The 13,842-nt window shown below is 42.7% G+C and overlaps 1 protein-coding gene across 5 annotated transcripts in view; it reads right to left on the bottom strand.

Moving 5' to 3' along the window:
• Window positions 1-13,842, bottom strand: part of LOC124596484 (thiamine transporter 1-like) — a 611,894-nt gene that overhangs the window by 28,577 nt on the left and 569,475 nt on the right. For 4 of the 5 annotated variants that reach the window (XM_047135630.1, XM_047135629.1, XM_047135632.1 and 1 more), the window contains exon 8: window positions 8,717-8,858. The exons of the other annotated variant lie outside the window; for it this stretch is intronic. In XM_047135630.1, coding sequence (XP_046991586.1) covers window positions 8,717-8,858 — 142 coding nt within the window. The remainder of the gene's footprint in view (window positions 1-8,716; window positions 8,859-13,842) is intronic. 5 annotated transcript variants of the gene reach the window in all.

Consider the following 13,842-nt stretch of genomic DNA (forward strand, 5'->3'; position numbering starts at 1 on the left):
ATACCTATCCGTATTCTTCTGTTTATATTGCCGCCCAAAGACGACCAATTACTTTATTTCGTAAATTCCACGGTCGCTATGCGACGCCTTATTATACATTAATCATTCTTTATAAACATGTATTTGCCTTCTGGCTGAAAGTATTAACTATTTGCTGTTTTAATGAAGCCAAAAATAGCGAATATCACACCGCCTCCCTCGAGGAGAAAGGGAATGCCGAAGGATTACCTCGATCCTCACGTCCTCATGAGATATTCGTGATTTTTGGTGTGACACTTACATAATGTTACTGGCGTACTAAGAACATAAATTGAAATTACATTTATAAACATATATCAGATATTTATCATTTTTCAAAATAAAGTTTTTCACTCTTTGTTCATCAGTCACTTCATTCCTTAATACCAAGATTCACATTTATGTGCATACTTAAGTTTGGTCTATATTTGCTTATAACAATAAGTGAACGTTCATTTCTCACTTCAGGGGATAGAATTCAGAAATTACATTCTCTTGAGCTTGACAACTAATACCTAAGTACAGTGAGTGTTTATTTTCACTAAACTGGAGTGGACAATGTTCGAGTTTCTGTTGACTGATTGTGGTTCAATTACAGTTTAATAACGTAGCACTACACTTGGTGATGCTTTCACTTTCTGTGCTAGCTGCCTACGGCGTTCATCATGCAGTACATCTGTCTTTTCCACTGTGGTGCCAGGAGTTCAAGTGGCTTCCCGGGCTTTTTATTTACAATATGAAACAGAAGAAGTGGAAAATTATTAGTATAACTTACAATCTATTGGATACATTTGTTAAGGATCGGGACTGGTCTGGAGTTCAGTCTTCCTATAGTGCACATTCATTTTCTTTGTCCATCCAGAGGCAGAATTTAATTCATTTTAGCAGTGTTCAGGAGTGCCGGTATTAATGGCTTTAAGGTCTGAGTAATCTGACAATCTACTTCTCACTCATCTTAACTTCAACTCAAGAAAATTGCTTAATTTACGTATGAAAATGTAGTCACACAAGTGTGCAAATGTCTTTCCTCCAGTATGTACGATAGAAGTCATGTCGCTTAGCGGTTTAAAGTTTGGATTGTTTTGTCACCCACACGTCCGCCACTGACAGCGGCTGCACAGTGTTGCGTGAGCTCCAGTACTCAGTATCCGTTCGCGCTCAGGCTGTGACTGAGCTGCAGGTCGTCGATCGCTCTTTTTTTTTTTTCCCCTTGTGAACTTTGTATCACACGAGTGCATCGATACACAAACATCGCGCACGTTTTCCATCGGAGGAGCCGGACACTGAAGCTGCCTCCATACTTCCCTGTCAACTGCCTCCCGTGAGGCTCACAGGTAAGTGACGATGAATATTTTAGCTGTCGCTGCACTTAGAACAACACTAAACTTTGCGTTACACCTATTGTCGTAGTTTTGACTTATTTTTACGCTTGCAGGATAACACTACCACTATACCACTAATACACACTGAACAGCCGGCCGAAGTGGCCGCGCGGTTCTGGCGCTGCAGTCTGGAACCGCGAGACCGCTACGGTCGCAGGTTCGAATCCTGCCTCGGGCATGGATGTGTGTGATGTCCTTAGGTTAGTTAGGTTTAACTAGTTCTAAGTTCTAGGGGACTAATGACCTCAGCAGTTGAGTCCCATAGTGCTCAGAGCCATTTGAACCAGCCACACACTGAACAGTTATTATGCACGTCGCACTTTAGTGTGCATCTTCACACAGCATTCGTGCTCAGTTCCTTCGTCGATAGCATTCATTTACAAAACAATCAAATTTGCAGGTTTCCTCCATTGGTACAGAAAGCTTTATATTCTACTATTTACAAAAGATCACTTACGAGCTAATATTTACAATTAATGGTCACTCTGGTTGAGTACTGTCGTGGAAATGAATTCTTGCGTACTGGAAATTTCTTTGTGTGAACTGTTAATGATAAGTATTGTGTTGAACAGCGCACTGACTGCATGGTAACGGCTACTACATGTAGACTTTAAGTATTAAATATTAAGTATGGAAAAATTGTCTAGAGTGATGGACATGAAATGATATTTCTTCAACAAGCTGAAGCAGGAAATTAAGGTTTCCGAAAGAATTTCAATTCAACTTTAAGTTAGTATACAAAAAAAGTGCTTGCGAGGTGATTTCCCGGAGCTATATAAATATGTAAAGGTGAGAAATGGAGGAGGAAAGACATTTGCACACTTGTGTGACTACATTTTCATACGTAAATTAAGCAATTTTCTTGGGTTGACGTTAAGATGAATGAGAAGTTGATTGTCAGATTACTCAGACCTTAAAGCCATTAATACCGGCACTCCTGAACACTGCTAAAATGAATTAGAATCCTGTCCCTTGATGGACAAAACAAAATGAACGTGAACTATAGGAAGACTCTGGTCCCGAACCTTAACCAATGTATCCAACAGGTTGTAAGTTATACTAATAATTTTCCACTTCTTCTGTTTCATATTGTAATTAAAAACCCGGGAAGCCACTTGAATTCCTGGCACCACAGTGGAAAGGACAAATGTACTGCACGATGAACGCCGTAGGCAGCTAGCACAGAAAGTGAAAGCATCACCAAGTGTAGTGCTACGTTATTAAACTGTAATTGAACCACAATCAGTCAACAGAAACTCGAACATTGTCCACTCTAGTTTAGTGAAAATAAACACTCGCCGTACTCAGGTATTAGTTGTCAAGCTCAAGAGAATGTAATTTCTGAATTCTATCCCCTGAAGTGAGAAATGAACGTTCACTTATTGTTATAAGCAAATATGGACCAAACATAAATATGCACGTAAATGTGAATCTTGGTATTAAGTGACTGATGAACAAAGTGTGAAAAACTTTATTTTGAAAAATGATAAATATCTGATATATGTTTATAAATGTAATTTCAATTTATGTTCTAAGTACGCCAGTAACATTATGTAAGCGTCATACCAAAAGTCATGAATATCTCATGAGGACGTGAGGATCGAGGTAATCCTTCGGCATTCCCTTTCTCCTCGTGGGAGGCGGTGTGATATTCGCTATTTTTGGCTTCATTAAAACAGCAAATAGTTAATACTTTCAGCCAGAAGGCAAATGCTTGTTTATAAATATTGATTAATGTATAATAAGGCGTCGCATAGCGACCGTGGAATCTCCTACATAAAGTAATTCGTCGTCTTTGGGCGGCAACATAAACAGAAGAATACGGATAGATATGCGATCCTTCCCTATTTTTGTCGCTGGGGAACAAATGAAGCCTAGAGCGCTAAGACTTGTACTGTTTTTCTTAAGTAAGACAGACGCAGATTTGTGGCGGTCTGAAGTAATTTTTTACTAAATAAATAAAAACGTGTTCCGTCTAAGTTTGAGTGAAGTGTAAGAGGAAGAACTGTTATACCTTATCGTGACCACGCACGAGCGACTCAAGAGGACAATGGCTATATAAAAGAGCGCTCAATGGACATGAAACGGACATGGTAGTACTAAGCTTAAGGTACGATATATGTTTTAGTTATAATAAATATTTGTTCTGGGAATACTGAATCATTTAGCAGTGCTCATTCCTATCATCTCCTCAGTATTATTTTCATTTTAATTATGCATTTTGCTAAGATTACAGACGCCAAGATCAGCAGTCCAATGTGCGTGTTACATTGACAAAAAGGAAACTACTTTATCGTCTTCTTGCATCGGCTTTAATATTGAATTTCCCTTTTGTGTGATGTTGCAGTTGTTTTTGCGCCCTTAAGAACTTTCTGGTCCCTTAGAAAAATGTTTTGTCATAACAATAACTTCACGACCGGGTATGATCGTATCAACGATCATGAAGTAATTAGAAAGACGATAATGCAATTTGTTAATCAATAGCACGCTAGCTGTGACTGCTTCAAGCAACGCGAAACTGCAAGTAAAGACTATTCACATTTCATAATGCAATAGTTTATGACAATGGTCAATCCATAATTCCTACGCCAATTGTGATTGATAAAACAGTAAACGAAATCTCAATTTCCAACTTTTCCATTGAATAACAACATCACTTTTATTTTGTTACATCACAAGGCCTTGCTGACCCATAAATCTGGCATCCGTATTCAAGCTGTGATCACACAAAGGCCCTATAAAGTTGGGGCAGACGCACTCTGTCGGCTCCCCAAGACCAGTGACTGACACATTTAAGCATGTTTAAGGCCTGAAGACATCTCAGTTTCAGTTCTTTAAAGTGTGGGAACCATGTTAACTTTTCGTCAAAGATAAGGTCCAGATACTTTACCTTTTCCTTAAAAGTGAGGACGGTGTCCCCCAGTTTTAAAACGGGCAAATTAAACAGATAGCGGAAACGATTAAAACCAACACAAGCTGTTTTCTCTAATGAGAATCTCAAACCTGTGGTGCAAGACCATTCCTCCAACCCCCTGATCGTCAGTTGCAATTGCCGAGAATTTGTGGTGAGGCTGGAGGATGCACAGAAGATGGAGAAGTCGTCCACAAACAAGGAACATAGTACTGAACGTCCCACTGTGGTTGTAATACTGTTGATTGCAATGAGAAGGCCGTGACACTTATAACACTCCCTTGAGGGACACCATTCTCCTGCTTAAAACAGTCAGACAGGGCATTCCCAACCCTGTATCTAAAACATCTGTCCAAGAGAAAGGACCATATGAAGGTCGGAACACGTCCGCGGAATCCCCACTGCGACAAAATATTATGCCTGCAGGTAGTATCGTAGGCCTTTTCCAAATCAAAGAAACCACCGATAAGGTGTTGATTATGAAGGTTAGCTCGCTGAATTGCAGCTTCAAGCAGGATCAGGTTATCGAGAGTGGAGCGATACCTCCTGAACTCACACTGGGAGTAACTTGAGTAGGGACCTGGTTTCAAGAACCCACACTAGCAGTTGATTGACCATATGCTGCAGTGTCTTTTCCACGCAGCTTGTCAGGCAAATACTACGATAACTACCAGGGTCTGTCCGATCCTTTCCTGGTTTTAAAATTGGGATTAAAATAGATTCCTTCCACGAGTTGGGAAAGTCGTCAATTATCCAAATTTTATTGAAGAGCTTAAGGAGGACTTCCTTTGACCGTCGATCCAACTGTTATCAGGTCGTTTCCAGGGGTCGTATCACAAGCAACTGACAATGCAGACTCCAGCTCCCACGGAGAAAAAGGCTGGTTGTATTCTTCCATGTTATTGGAACGGAAAACAAGATCAGCCTTCTCCTGGATTTCCCGATTTCGATGGAAGGTGGGATTCTGGCTGGAATAAGCTGTAATGGAATTATATGATTCAGCCATTGTCTGAGCTATATCCCTCATCGATGTTACAAGAGACTCCTGTCCAGTCCTGGATGCCATCACATTGCTCAAAAACAGCTAGCCTTCTTGAGTAACCACCTCAGTGGCTTTCTTTCAGGATCTGCTCCATGAGGCAGATGGATCCAGATTGGGAAATGGTCACTACCGTGAAGGTCATTGTCCACTGCCCACTGAGCAGTGTCCCCAAGAGCAGGCGAGCAGAAGGAGAGGTCTATGGCTGTAGACGAACCTGTAGCAGTGCTAAAAATGTGTGGCTTGAACCATGTTCAACAGTATAAGAATGTTGTGTGTAGCATATCCTCGAGTACCCAACCATTGGGGCAAGTGGTGTTAGAGCCCCATAGTGCACTGTGTGCACTGAAGTCCCCCAAAAGGATAAAGGGTTGGGGTAGTTCATCAAGAAGTTGAGTGAGGACCCCACTGTTAAGAGCCTCATCGGGTGATAAGCACACAGAACACACTGTGATGTCAACATGGGCCACTATCCGAACAGCAACCACTTGTAGTGTTGTTGTTAAGGAAATAGGTGAGGAGTGAAAAGTGTCCTTTACAAACACTGCAACCCCGTCTTCTGTCCAGTCACCAGTAAGGTGATAACCTCCAAGTACAGGTGTGTCAGTCTATTTAAAATGAGTCTCGTGAAGGCAGAGGCAAAAGGTTCTATCCTGTACAAGGAATCTCAGTTCCGCCAGATGAGTCCTGTATCTATTTATATTCCATTGAAGTATGGGAGTCATTTCGTCAATGTAGTCTTGATCCACCCCTGTCTTTGTGTCAAGCTGGTGAGGCGCTTGTAGAGTGAGGCGGGATTTTGGGGCTGACTGGGTCTGGTGATGAGACATCAAAATCCATGATGACCTCATCATCAATCAGACATGCCAGAATGACACCTGATGGCACCCAGGTCAGCTTTCGACCCAAATGTTGGGATCCTTTCCCTGCTCTGTTTCCAGCAAGAATGAGGGGGAAAGGGGATGGTGAGAGCCACTTTTCTTCAAAGAAACTTGGCGTTGAGGGACACTCTGCTTTTGGGGTACCTTCAGGTTGTGCACTGTGAAAGCATTACTGGTCCCTTCCATCGTAGCTGTTTGAATCGCTATGTCTTTCACTTTACGTTGGCACATACAGGTGCAAGTATAGGTGCTAGAGGTGAATAATGGAACACTGGACATCGTCTGAGTCGAAGCGTCGACCTTAGTAACAGGTTTCTGCACCTACGAAGCATAAGAAGTGGCAAAGACAGGGGGTTTCAGCGCCTGATAGTCCTTTTTGGCTTCTGCATACGGGATCTGTTTCGTGACTTTGATTTCCTGAATTTTGTGTTCCTCTACAAAAACAGGGGAGGCTCGGCTCCAGACTGGGTGGCTTCCAGAGCAGTTAATACATACTGCTGAAGATGGACAGTCCATCCCAGTTTCACGGGCTGCCTTTCCACACTTCCCACAAGTCGTTTCACATCTACAACGCAGTGTTGTATGGCCAAAACGCTGGTATTTGAAGCATCACATAAGGTTAGGTACGCGGCGCCGAACCCTAAGTCAGAGGAAACCTGTCATAATGTGTTCAGGTAGCATTGGCTAATTGAATGTCACAATTAAAGTGGTAGTTTTCTCAGTCTCTCCATTGTTCTTGCATGTCCTTTGTTTGACATCTATGATCCCCTGTGGTGCCCATTCTTGTTTGAGTTCAGCAACGTCGATATCCATAATACCACGGTGGGTTGCCACACGTTTGCTGAAGATAAGGGAGTAATGTAACTCAACAATGATGTCGTACTCACCCAATTTCTATGACTTCTTAAGGAGTACGGGTACCACCGGCTTTGCCCAGTCAGTCTCAACAACCAAGGACCCATTGTGCAACCACTTAATAGACTTTAGGGTATCAGCCAGCCCTTCTAAGCCTTTATGGATATAGAAGGGGGCACTTTTTCAAACGTCCCCTGCTTCCTCTAGATCACTACAAAGACAACGTGATTCATGACTCCTTGAGCCCCATTACTGACAAGAAGCTGCTTATCAGGACTATCCCCCTTCATTCTTTTTCATGAATGGGTGTGAGAACTCCCAGGTGTTACACCCTTCCCACTGGGAGGAGAAGAAGAATATTTCAAGGGTTCCATCTCGGTTACACGAGCAGCTAGGGAAATAAGGGTCCACTCAGACAGAGCCTGAGTAACATGCATTATACAAATGAGGTGTGGCGAGGTTGCCCCCTAACAACTGTTCCACCGCAAAAACCATGCATCTCATCAGCGCGCAGTACACTTTGAGATTGAGGTTTTTTATAGAGGTTTATTCCATCCTTGCGATCCAGGTAGTCAAGCCAAGATCCTCATTCACTGTGACACACAACATTCCACCGCCGCCACGGTGGTCGCTGAAGCATGCCCAGAGCTTATGGTGACAGGGGACTGGCGGCGGCGCTTACCAGCTCCCACCTCAGGAACCCCAGGGTCGCCAAACCCGTATCTAGCAAATGAATGCCGAGCCCCTGGGGGCAGTTGAGAAGGACACTCTGTTGGTGGTGAATCAGTGTCAATTGCTGGTGATCGATTTTGAAACCATGCATCAAGAGAATTTAACCCCAGTTCATTTTTACAGCTGATAGCATGCCTTCTATAAACTTACAAACTATCACAATCTTCCCACGTTTTATTTATGCATACGTTACAATCTAGTGCCCACCAAAATGGTATAATAACACTAAAGCAATAATAGTATAGCACTGACTACAGCATGTAAGTTCAAATTTTCATATTTCTTAATAAGAGCCGCTTATAATGTTGCTGATGACATGCTGTATGCCAAAAAAGACAAAAATCACATAAAATACGCCAAAGAACGAGATTACTATTATGTAAGAACTAGAATCTTCTGTCTTAATCATGATGATAATTTGATGTTAATGACAGTGATGGGATGAATAGCTGAAGTGGGGGGGGGGGATGAATATTAAATCACAGAAAGTACAGCAATCCACGTGGTAACAGAGCTTTGCTGTAAGAAGAATCAACTGTCATGCAATCAAACAGATAATGCCAAATGATGGATAAAAAGAGAAGTACAGAATAATTTTTGCAATAAAATGTTTATGCAACACTAGTTGGGTTTTTGTTGTATAGATCAGTTATTTTTGCCATGATGCTTCCTTGACTGTCTCCCCTCCCCCACCCGTCCCACCCTCATGCCCCTCTCACTCTCTCCCTCTGCCCCTTCCCCCTCCCTCCGCCCTCTCCCAATCTCTCTGTGTGGCTGACAACATACAGTACCAAACTACCTAGCATTTGTCCGTATGACTAATCATTCTACTGCTATATAGTGCAATATACATTTTAATTCTCAAAATTATATATTTTGTAAATAGCAAATAACTTACCTGGTCTTTTGCATTCAGTTCAAGGCCTCCATTCCCAACAACAACAGCAGTGAGTACGGATTGTAGAATGAGGGCAAAGAATGTGTTAATTCCAAATACGAGTCCATAACTGTCCTCACTGATGTGCTTCGCTACCTCTGAGCTGTTAAAAGGCAAGCATAAGTTGATTTTAACAAAAGTTCATGAGTAAAAAGGTCATATGGACCAATTTTGTTCAAAGAGTTACAACGATGGCAATGAAAATTTGTGCCACACAGGGGCTTGAACCTGGATTTCTCACTTGAGGTGAGCGGTCGCCTTAACTACTTCGGCTATCCAAGCACAAATCCTTGTGATACAACCTGCACTCGTACATTACGTATTTCCCCATCCAAGAAGGACAAATTTATTGAGAGTCGACGGTCTGGGATTTGCGAATAAATACGAAATAGTAGAGACTGTCTCATTAAGAAGTACGATGCAACGTGACTTCAGTTTATCGTGCAAATCTCGTGCAGGAGATGCTCTGATTATGCCTTCAACTTTGGCCGCATAGTGGTGGTCGAGCTGACTGACCAATGGAGCAAACTTTACAGAATCGATGGTTATTCCTGCAAAATGAAAATTTGCTTCTACCTGCGCAAATCAAGGAGCTGATCTGTGAAGCCAAAATGACAGCAATCGCACCACAAGTGGTGACACTGTCAGACCTTCAGCGCTTACAGTGTCTTGCATTTTAGTAGTTAAAATACAGGGCTACTATAAATGATTAATTTATTTTCAAGTTCTATATTTTCCAAAGTATTACATGAATAAGTATGACTGATGCTTGAATTGGACCATAAACTCACCGAGTTTGCATTGAGCCCACCAGTTGACGTTTTGAGTGCAGTGGCTTGACAAAATGGCAACAAAGCAGGAGAAGAGTTTTTGTGTGTTGGAATATGCGAGATGTTATCTATTACAACAGCGCAGCGTGCATTCAGAAGAAATTATGGAAAATAACAACCATGTGAAGAGAGCCTTGCGCGTTGGTATCAACGATTTAAAGACACTGGTTGTCTCTGTGTAAAGAAAAGTACCATTCGACCAACCATGCTAGATGTCACTGTGGGCTGTGTGAGGGAAAGTATTACATGCAGTCCAAAGAAATCAACAGCCCGCGCAAGTTAGGGACTTGGAATACCACAACAAACTGTGTGGAAGATTTTGCGTTGGCGATTACATTTCAAATTGTACAGTTAACCGGTACCATCAATTTTGCACCACAACGCAGGAAGCAACTATTTGAGAATGAACATTTTTGCCTCCAACTTGATATTTAGTGATAAAGTGATCTCTCATTCATCTGGCAAGCTTAATCGACACATTGTGAGTGCGTAGGACACTTAAAATCCTCATGAAATTGTAGTTCATGAACGAGATTCACCATAGGTTAAAATTTTCTGTCTGAAGGCACAGATGAAGGTGTCTGAGTTGTTATTCATCTATGAGAAAACTATGACAAGTACTACTAACCTTGATGTGTTGTGGTTGTTTCTATAACTGAGTGCTGATTCCAAGAATTTCGTCTTCGAATAAGACACGGCACCACGCCACTCGTGCATTGATGTTTGTCGCTTCCTACATGATGATTTTTCCACATCGCTGGATTGAGTGTAGATGTGAAGCTGATGTGGTTCTGTTCCCTTGCTTTTGGTTGCAGAAGCGAAGCTGACGCGGTTCTGTTCCCTTGTTCCCTGTCCCCCATCCCCCCCCCCCCCCCTCACCCACGTTGCCTGTATTTATTAATTTTGACATGTGATTTTAAATCCCGCGAGTGCGCATTCCGACATACAGTGCTCATGTTATAGCACCATTACACATGCGCCTGTGAGTCATTAGGGCTCGTGTACTGGGCTGCTAAAGGCGAGTGTGGCGATCATGTTCAACGCATCTTTCACGCTACGTGCACGCAGTCTGAACAACAGACTTTGCCACACTGTGGCACACCTTGTGACCTTTTCCTCTGGGATACATCAAGGATCGTACTCCACCTGCCAAGAACACCAAGAACACATGAACAGCCCAGAGAACCCATCAATGCTGCTGTGGTGATGTTGCTATATAAAGCATGGAACAAACTTGTCTACTACTTGGACGTGTCTCTTGTGAACAGAACAGCACTCACAAAACATTTGTAGAGTGCAAAATGCTAAGTTGGTGAGTTTATGGCTGTATTCATGCATCAACCATATTTGTACATGTAATACTTTGAACAGTATAGAGCTTATTAAGTGAATGAACATTTACAGCAACCTTGTATTGTAGTAAATCACGAAAAGTTGTACTTCTTTTTCTTGCCTGTAGGCTTATTATGTCGGTGTCGTTAGTGTCACTACAGCAACGGTAATAACTATTTATGTATGTGTTCAGGTAAATCAGACTTGATAGCACACAAACTATCGGGTGATACATGTTGAGGATCAACAAGATCTGCAGACTTATAAACTGCAACAGAATAAGACAATGCACTATGCGTGATGTCTCCATTACCATTGCTAAAGAACTTCTCACAGTATACTCCCATACAGCATGGATAAAACAAAACAACCGCCGATTCCAAAACACAAATGCTTTCGGTGGCTGGCCCTTGACGGTTACGAAACACAGTAGGTGACATATACTTGCCGCAGACTTACCATTACAGGCATACAAATGACAATAAAATTACATAAGTCCTACCATTCCCTTTCATGGCAGAATGGGAATGGTTGCATACTGTGAAACAATGGGTCCTATCTGCCAGATAATTATAAACAGATAACCAGTTCTCAGTTTTGAAATTTTCCCAGTCTAAAGAGTATTCAATGAATTTTCGGGACAACAGCCGCATAACATTGACTTCTCGCCACTATATTTCGGATGAGACACCCATTCATACGCTTTTAGGTGAGTATTCTGCACTGCAACTTTTATTACTGTTTCGTTTATTCTTGTTCATCTGGAGGGTTTGGATGCACGTGTCTGTATCCAGTGGAGATATTCATTCAGATTTGAGGGTAGATAATTTTCATTCTTTGTTGACCATAGTCATTGTACGAGTCTCCTAATATGGAGAGGGGGATCACCAGTGTTGTTCCAACTCTGGCTGCATTGCGAAGCATGAAGATGCCAGTTCCCAGTTCTAACTTTTTACCAAATATCCCCGTGAAGACGCATGCGCAAAGGCAGCCACTGCATGAGCGACCTCTGTCGAGTTTCGTGCCCTCTTTGAATACCGCTCCATCTAATGACACGCAGGCGCATGTGTAATGGTGCTACAACATGAGCACTCTATGTCGGAATGCGCACTCGCGGAATTTAAAGTCACATGTCAAAATTAATAAAGGTAACCGTCACTAGACATGTCACTGGTCTGAAGAAATTAAAGAAATCGCCGGGTCCCCCGCCGTATCTCGTGGAAAGCACCCATCACGATTAACAAGTATTCTGCTAGACGTATTTCCACTGATTCCATAGTAACAGAATCCCAGAAGGATCTCGCCAAGGCCAAGATTTCCATGGCAGAATAATCCACTGGATGTCCTGTGGAGCCGGCCGTAGTGGCCGAGCGGTTCTAGGCGCTTGTCTGGAACCGCGCGACTGCTACGGTCGCAGGTTCGAATCCTGCCTCGGGCATGGACGTTTGTGATGTCCCTTGGTTAGTTAGGTTTAAGTAGTTCTAACTTCTAGGGGCTGATGACCTCAGATGTTAAGCCCCATAGTGCTCAGAGCCATTTGAGCCATTTGTCCTGTGGAGATGCAGGACTCGTGTACTATGCTGCTAAAGGCGAGTGTGGCGATCATGTTCAACGCATCTTTCACGCAATGTGCACGTAGACTTTGCCGCACTGGCAATGCATTCCGTAGATTACAGCTCTCCGCAATCGCAAATGCGACAAAATATTGCCGATATACGCGAGAGACTCCCTGGACTCGAATCACTCCTTCTCCTCTTGATATTATGGTGGTCACGTTCCTTTTTCCTTAAAGCTGCTCTGATCTGATGTGAAGAGTATCCATTACCTTTGAACCCTGATTGTAGGTGTTCGATCTCCTTTGCGAGGCTGTTTCCATTAGACACAACATCTACCCAGTGCACGAATATTCGAAGGACGCTCATAGTTTGTGACGGGTGGTGGCAACTAGAGGCCAGAAACTGGATTGACCATTGGAACACCCCGTTTACCGTAAGTCCACATATACAGACCTGTATTTGCAGGCGTCTATCCATCACAAATTATGAACTTCCTTCGAATGTTGGTGCATTGATTCGTTGTATCTGATGAAGACAGCCATGCAAAGGAGCTGGAACACCTGCAATCAGAGTTCAAAGATAATGGATATTTTCCACATCAGGTGACCATAGCTTCAAGGAAGAGAAACTTGATCACCCACAATATCAGGAGGAGAGGGAGTGCCCCAAGTCCAGGGCGCTCCTCCTAAACTTGCAGTGAGATTTGGTCGAAATTAGGGCAATCCTAAGAAAACATTATGGCAAAGTAATGTTCCGTCCAGCTACAAAGTCTTGTGGTCTTCTCGGTTTGGCAAGGACCGTCTGGGGTAGGGGGGAGCTGGAATCCACAGAATACGATGCCATTGTGCAAAGTCTACATTGGTCAGACAACGCGCACAGTGCGTGAAAGATGCGTTAAACATGATCGCCACATTCACCTTTAGCAGTCCAGTAAGTTAGCCACAGCCGAGCATTGCATCGCCACAGGACATTCCATGGATTATTCTGCCATGGAAATCTTGGCCTTGACTAAATCCTTCTGGGATTCAGTAATTAAGGAATCAATCGAAATACGTTTAGCGGAAGACCTTATTGATCGTGATGGCAGCTTTGAACTAGAATAGGGGTGGGACTTGGAGATTTGCTTAATTTCTTCAGAAAGATAGCATTTTCTGACCAATGACACATCTAACGACAGCTAATTTTACAATATACTTTGACATTTGAACTTTAAAATAACTCCATGACTGTGCATAACGAAAGAGAGCGAGTATCTACTATCACCATTATGAATGCCCCAGCGTGATGGAACAATATTCGACGAGAGCACGGAACTCAACACAGGTCGTTCATTGAGTGACTGCCTTTTCGCATGCATCTCCGCACCAAT

This window comes from Schistocerca americana, chromosome 2 (genome assembly GCF_021461395.2).
Source record: "Schistocerca americana isolate TAMUIC-IGC-003095 chromosome 2, iqSchAmer2.1, whole genome shotgun sequence".
NCBI classification, from domain to species: Eukaryota; Metazoa; Arthropoda; class Insecta; order Orthoptera; family Acrididae; genus Schistocerca; species Schistocerca americana.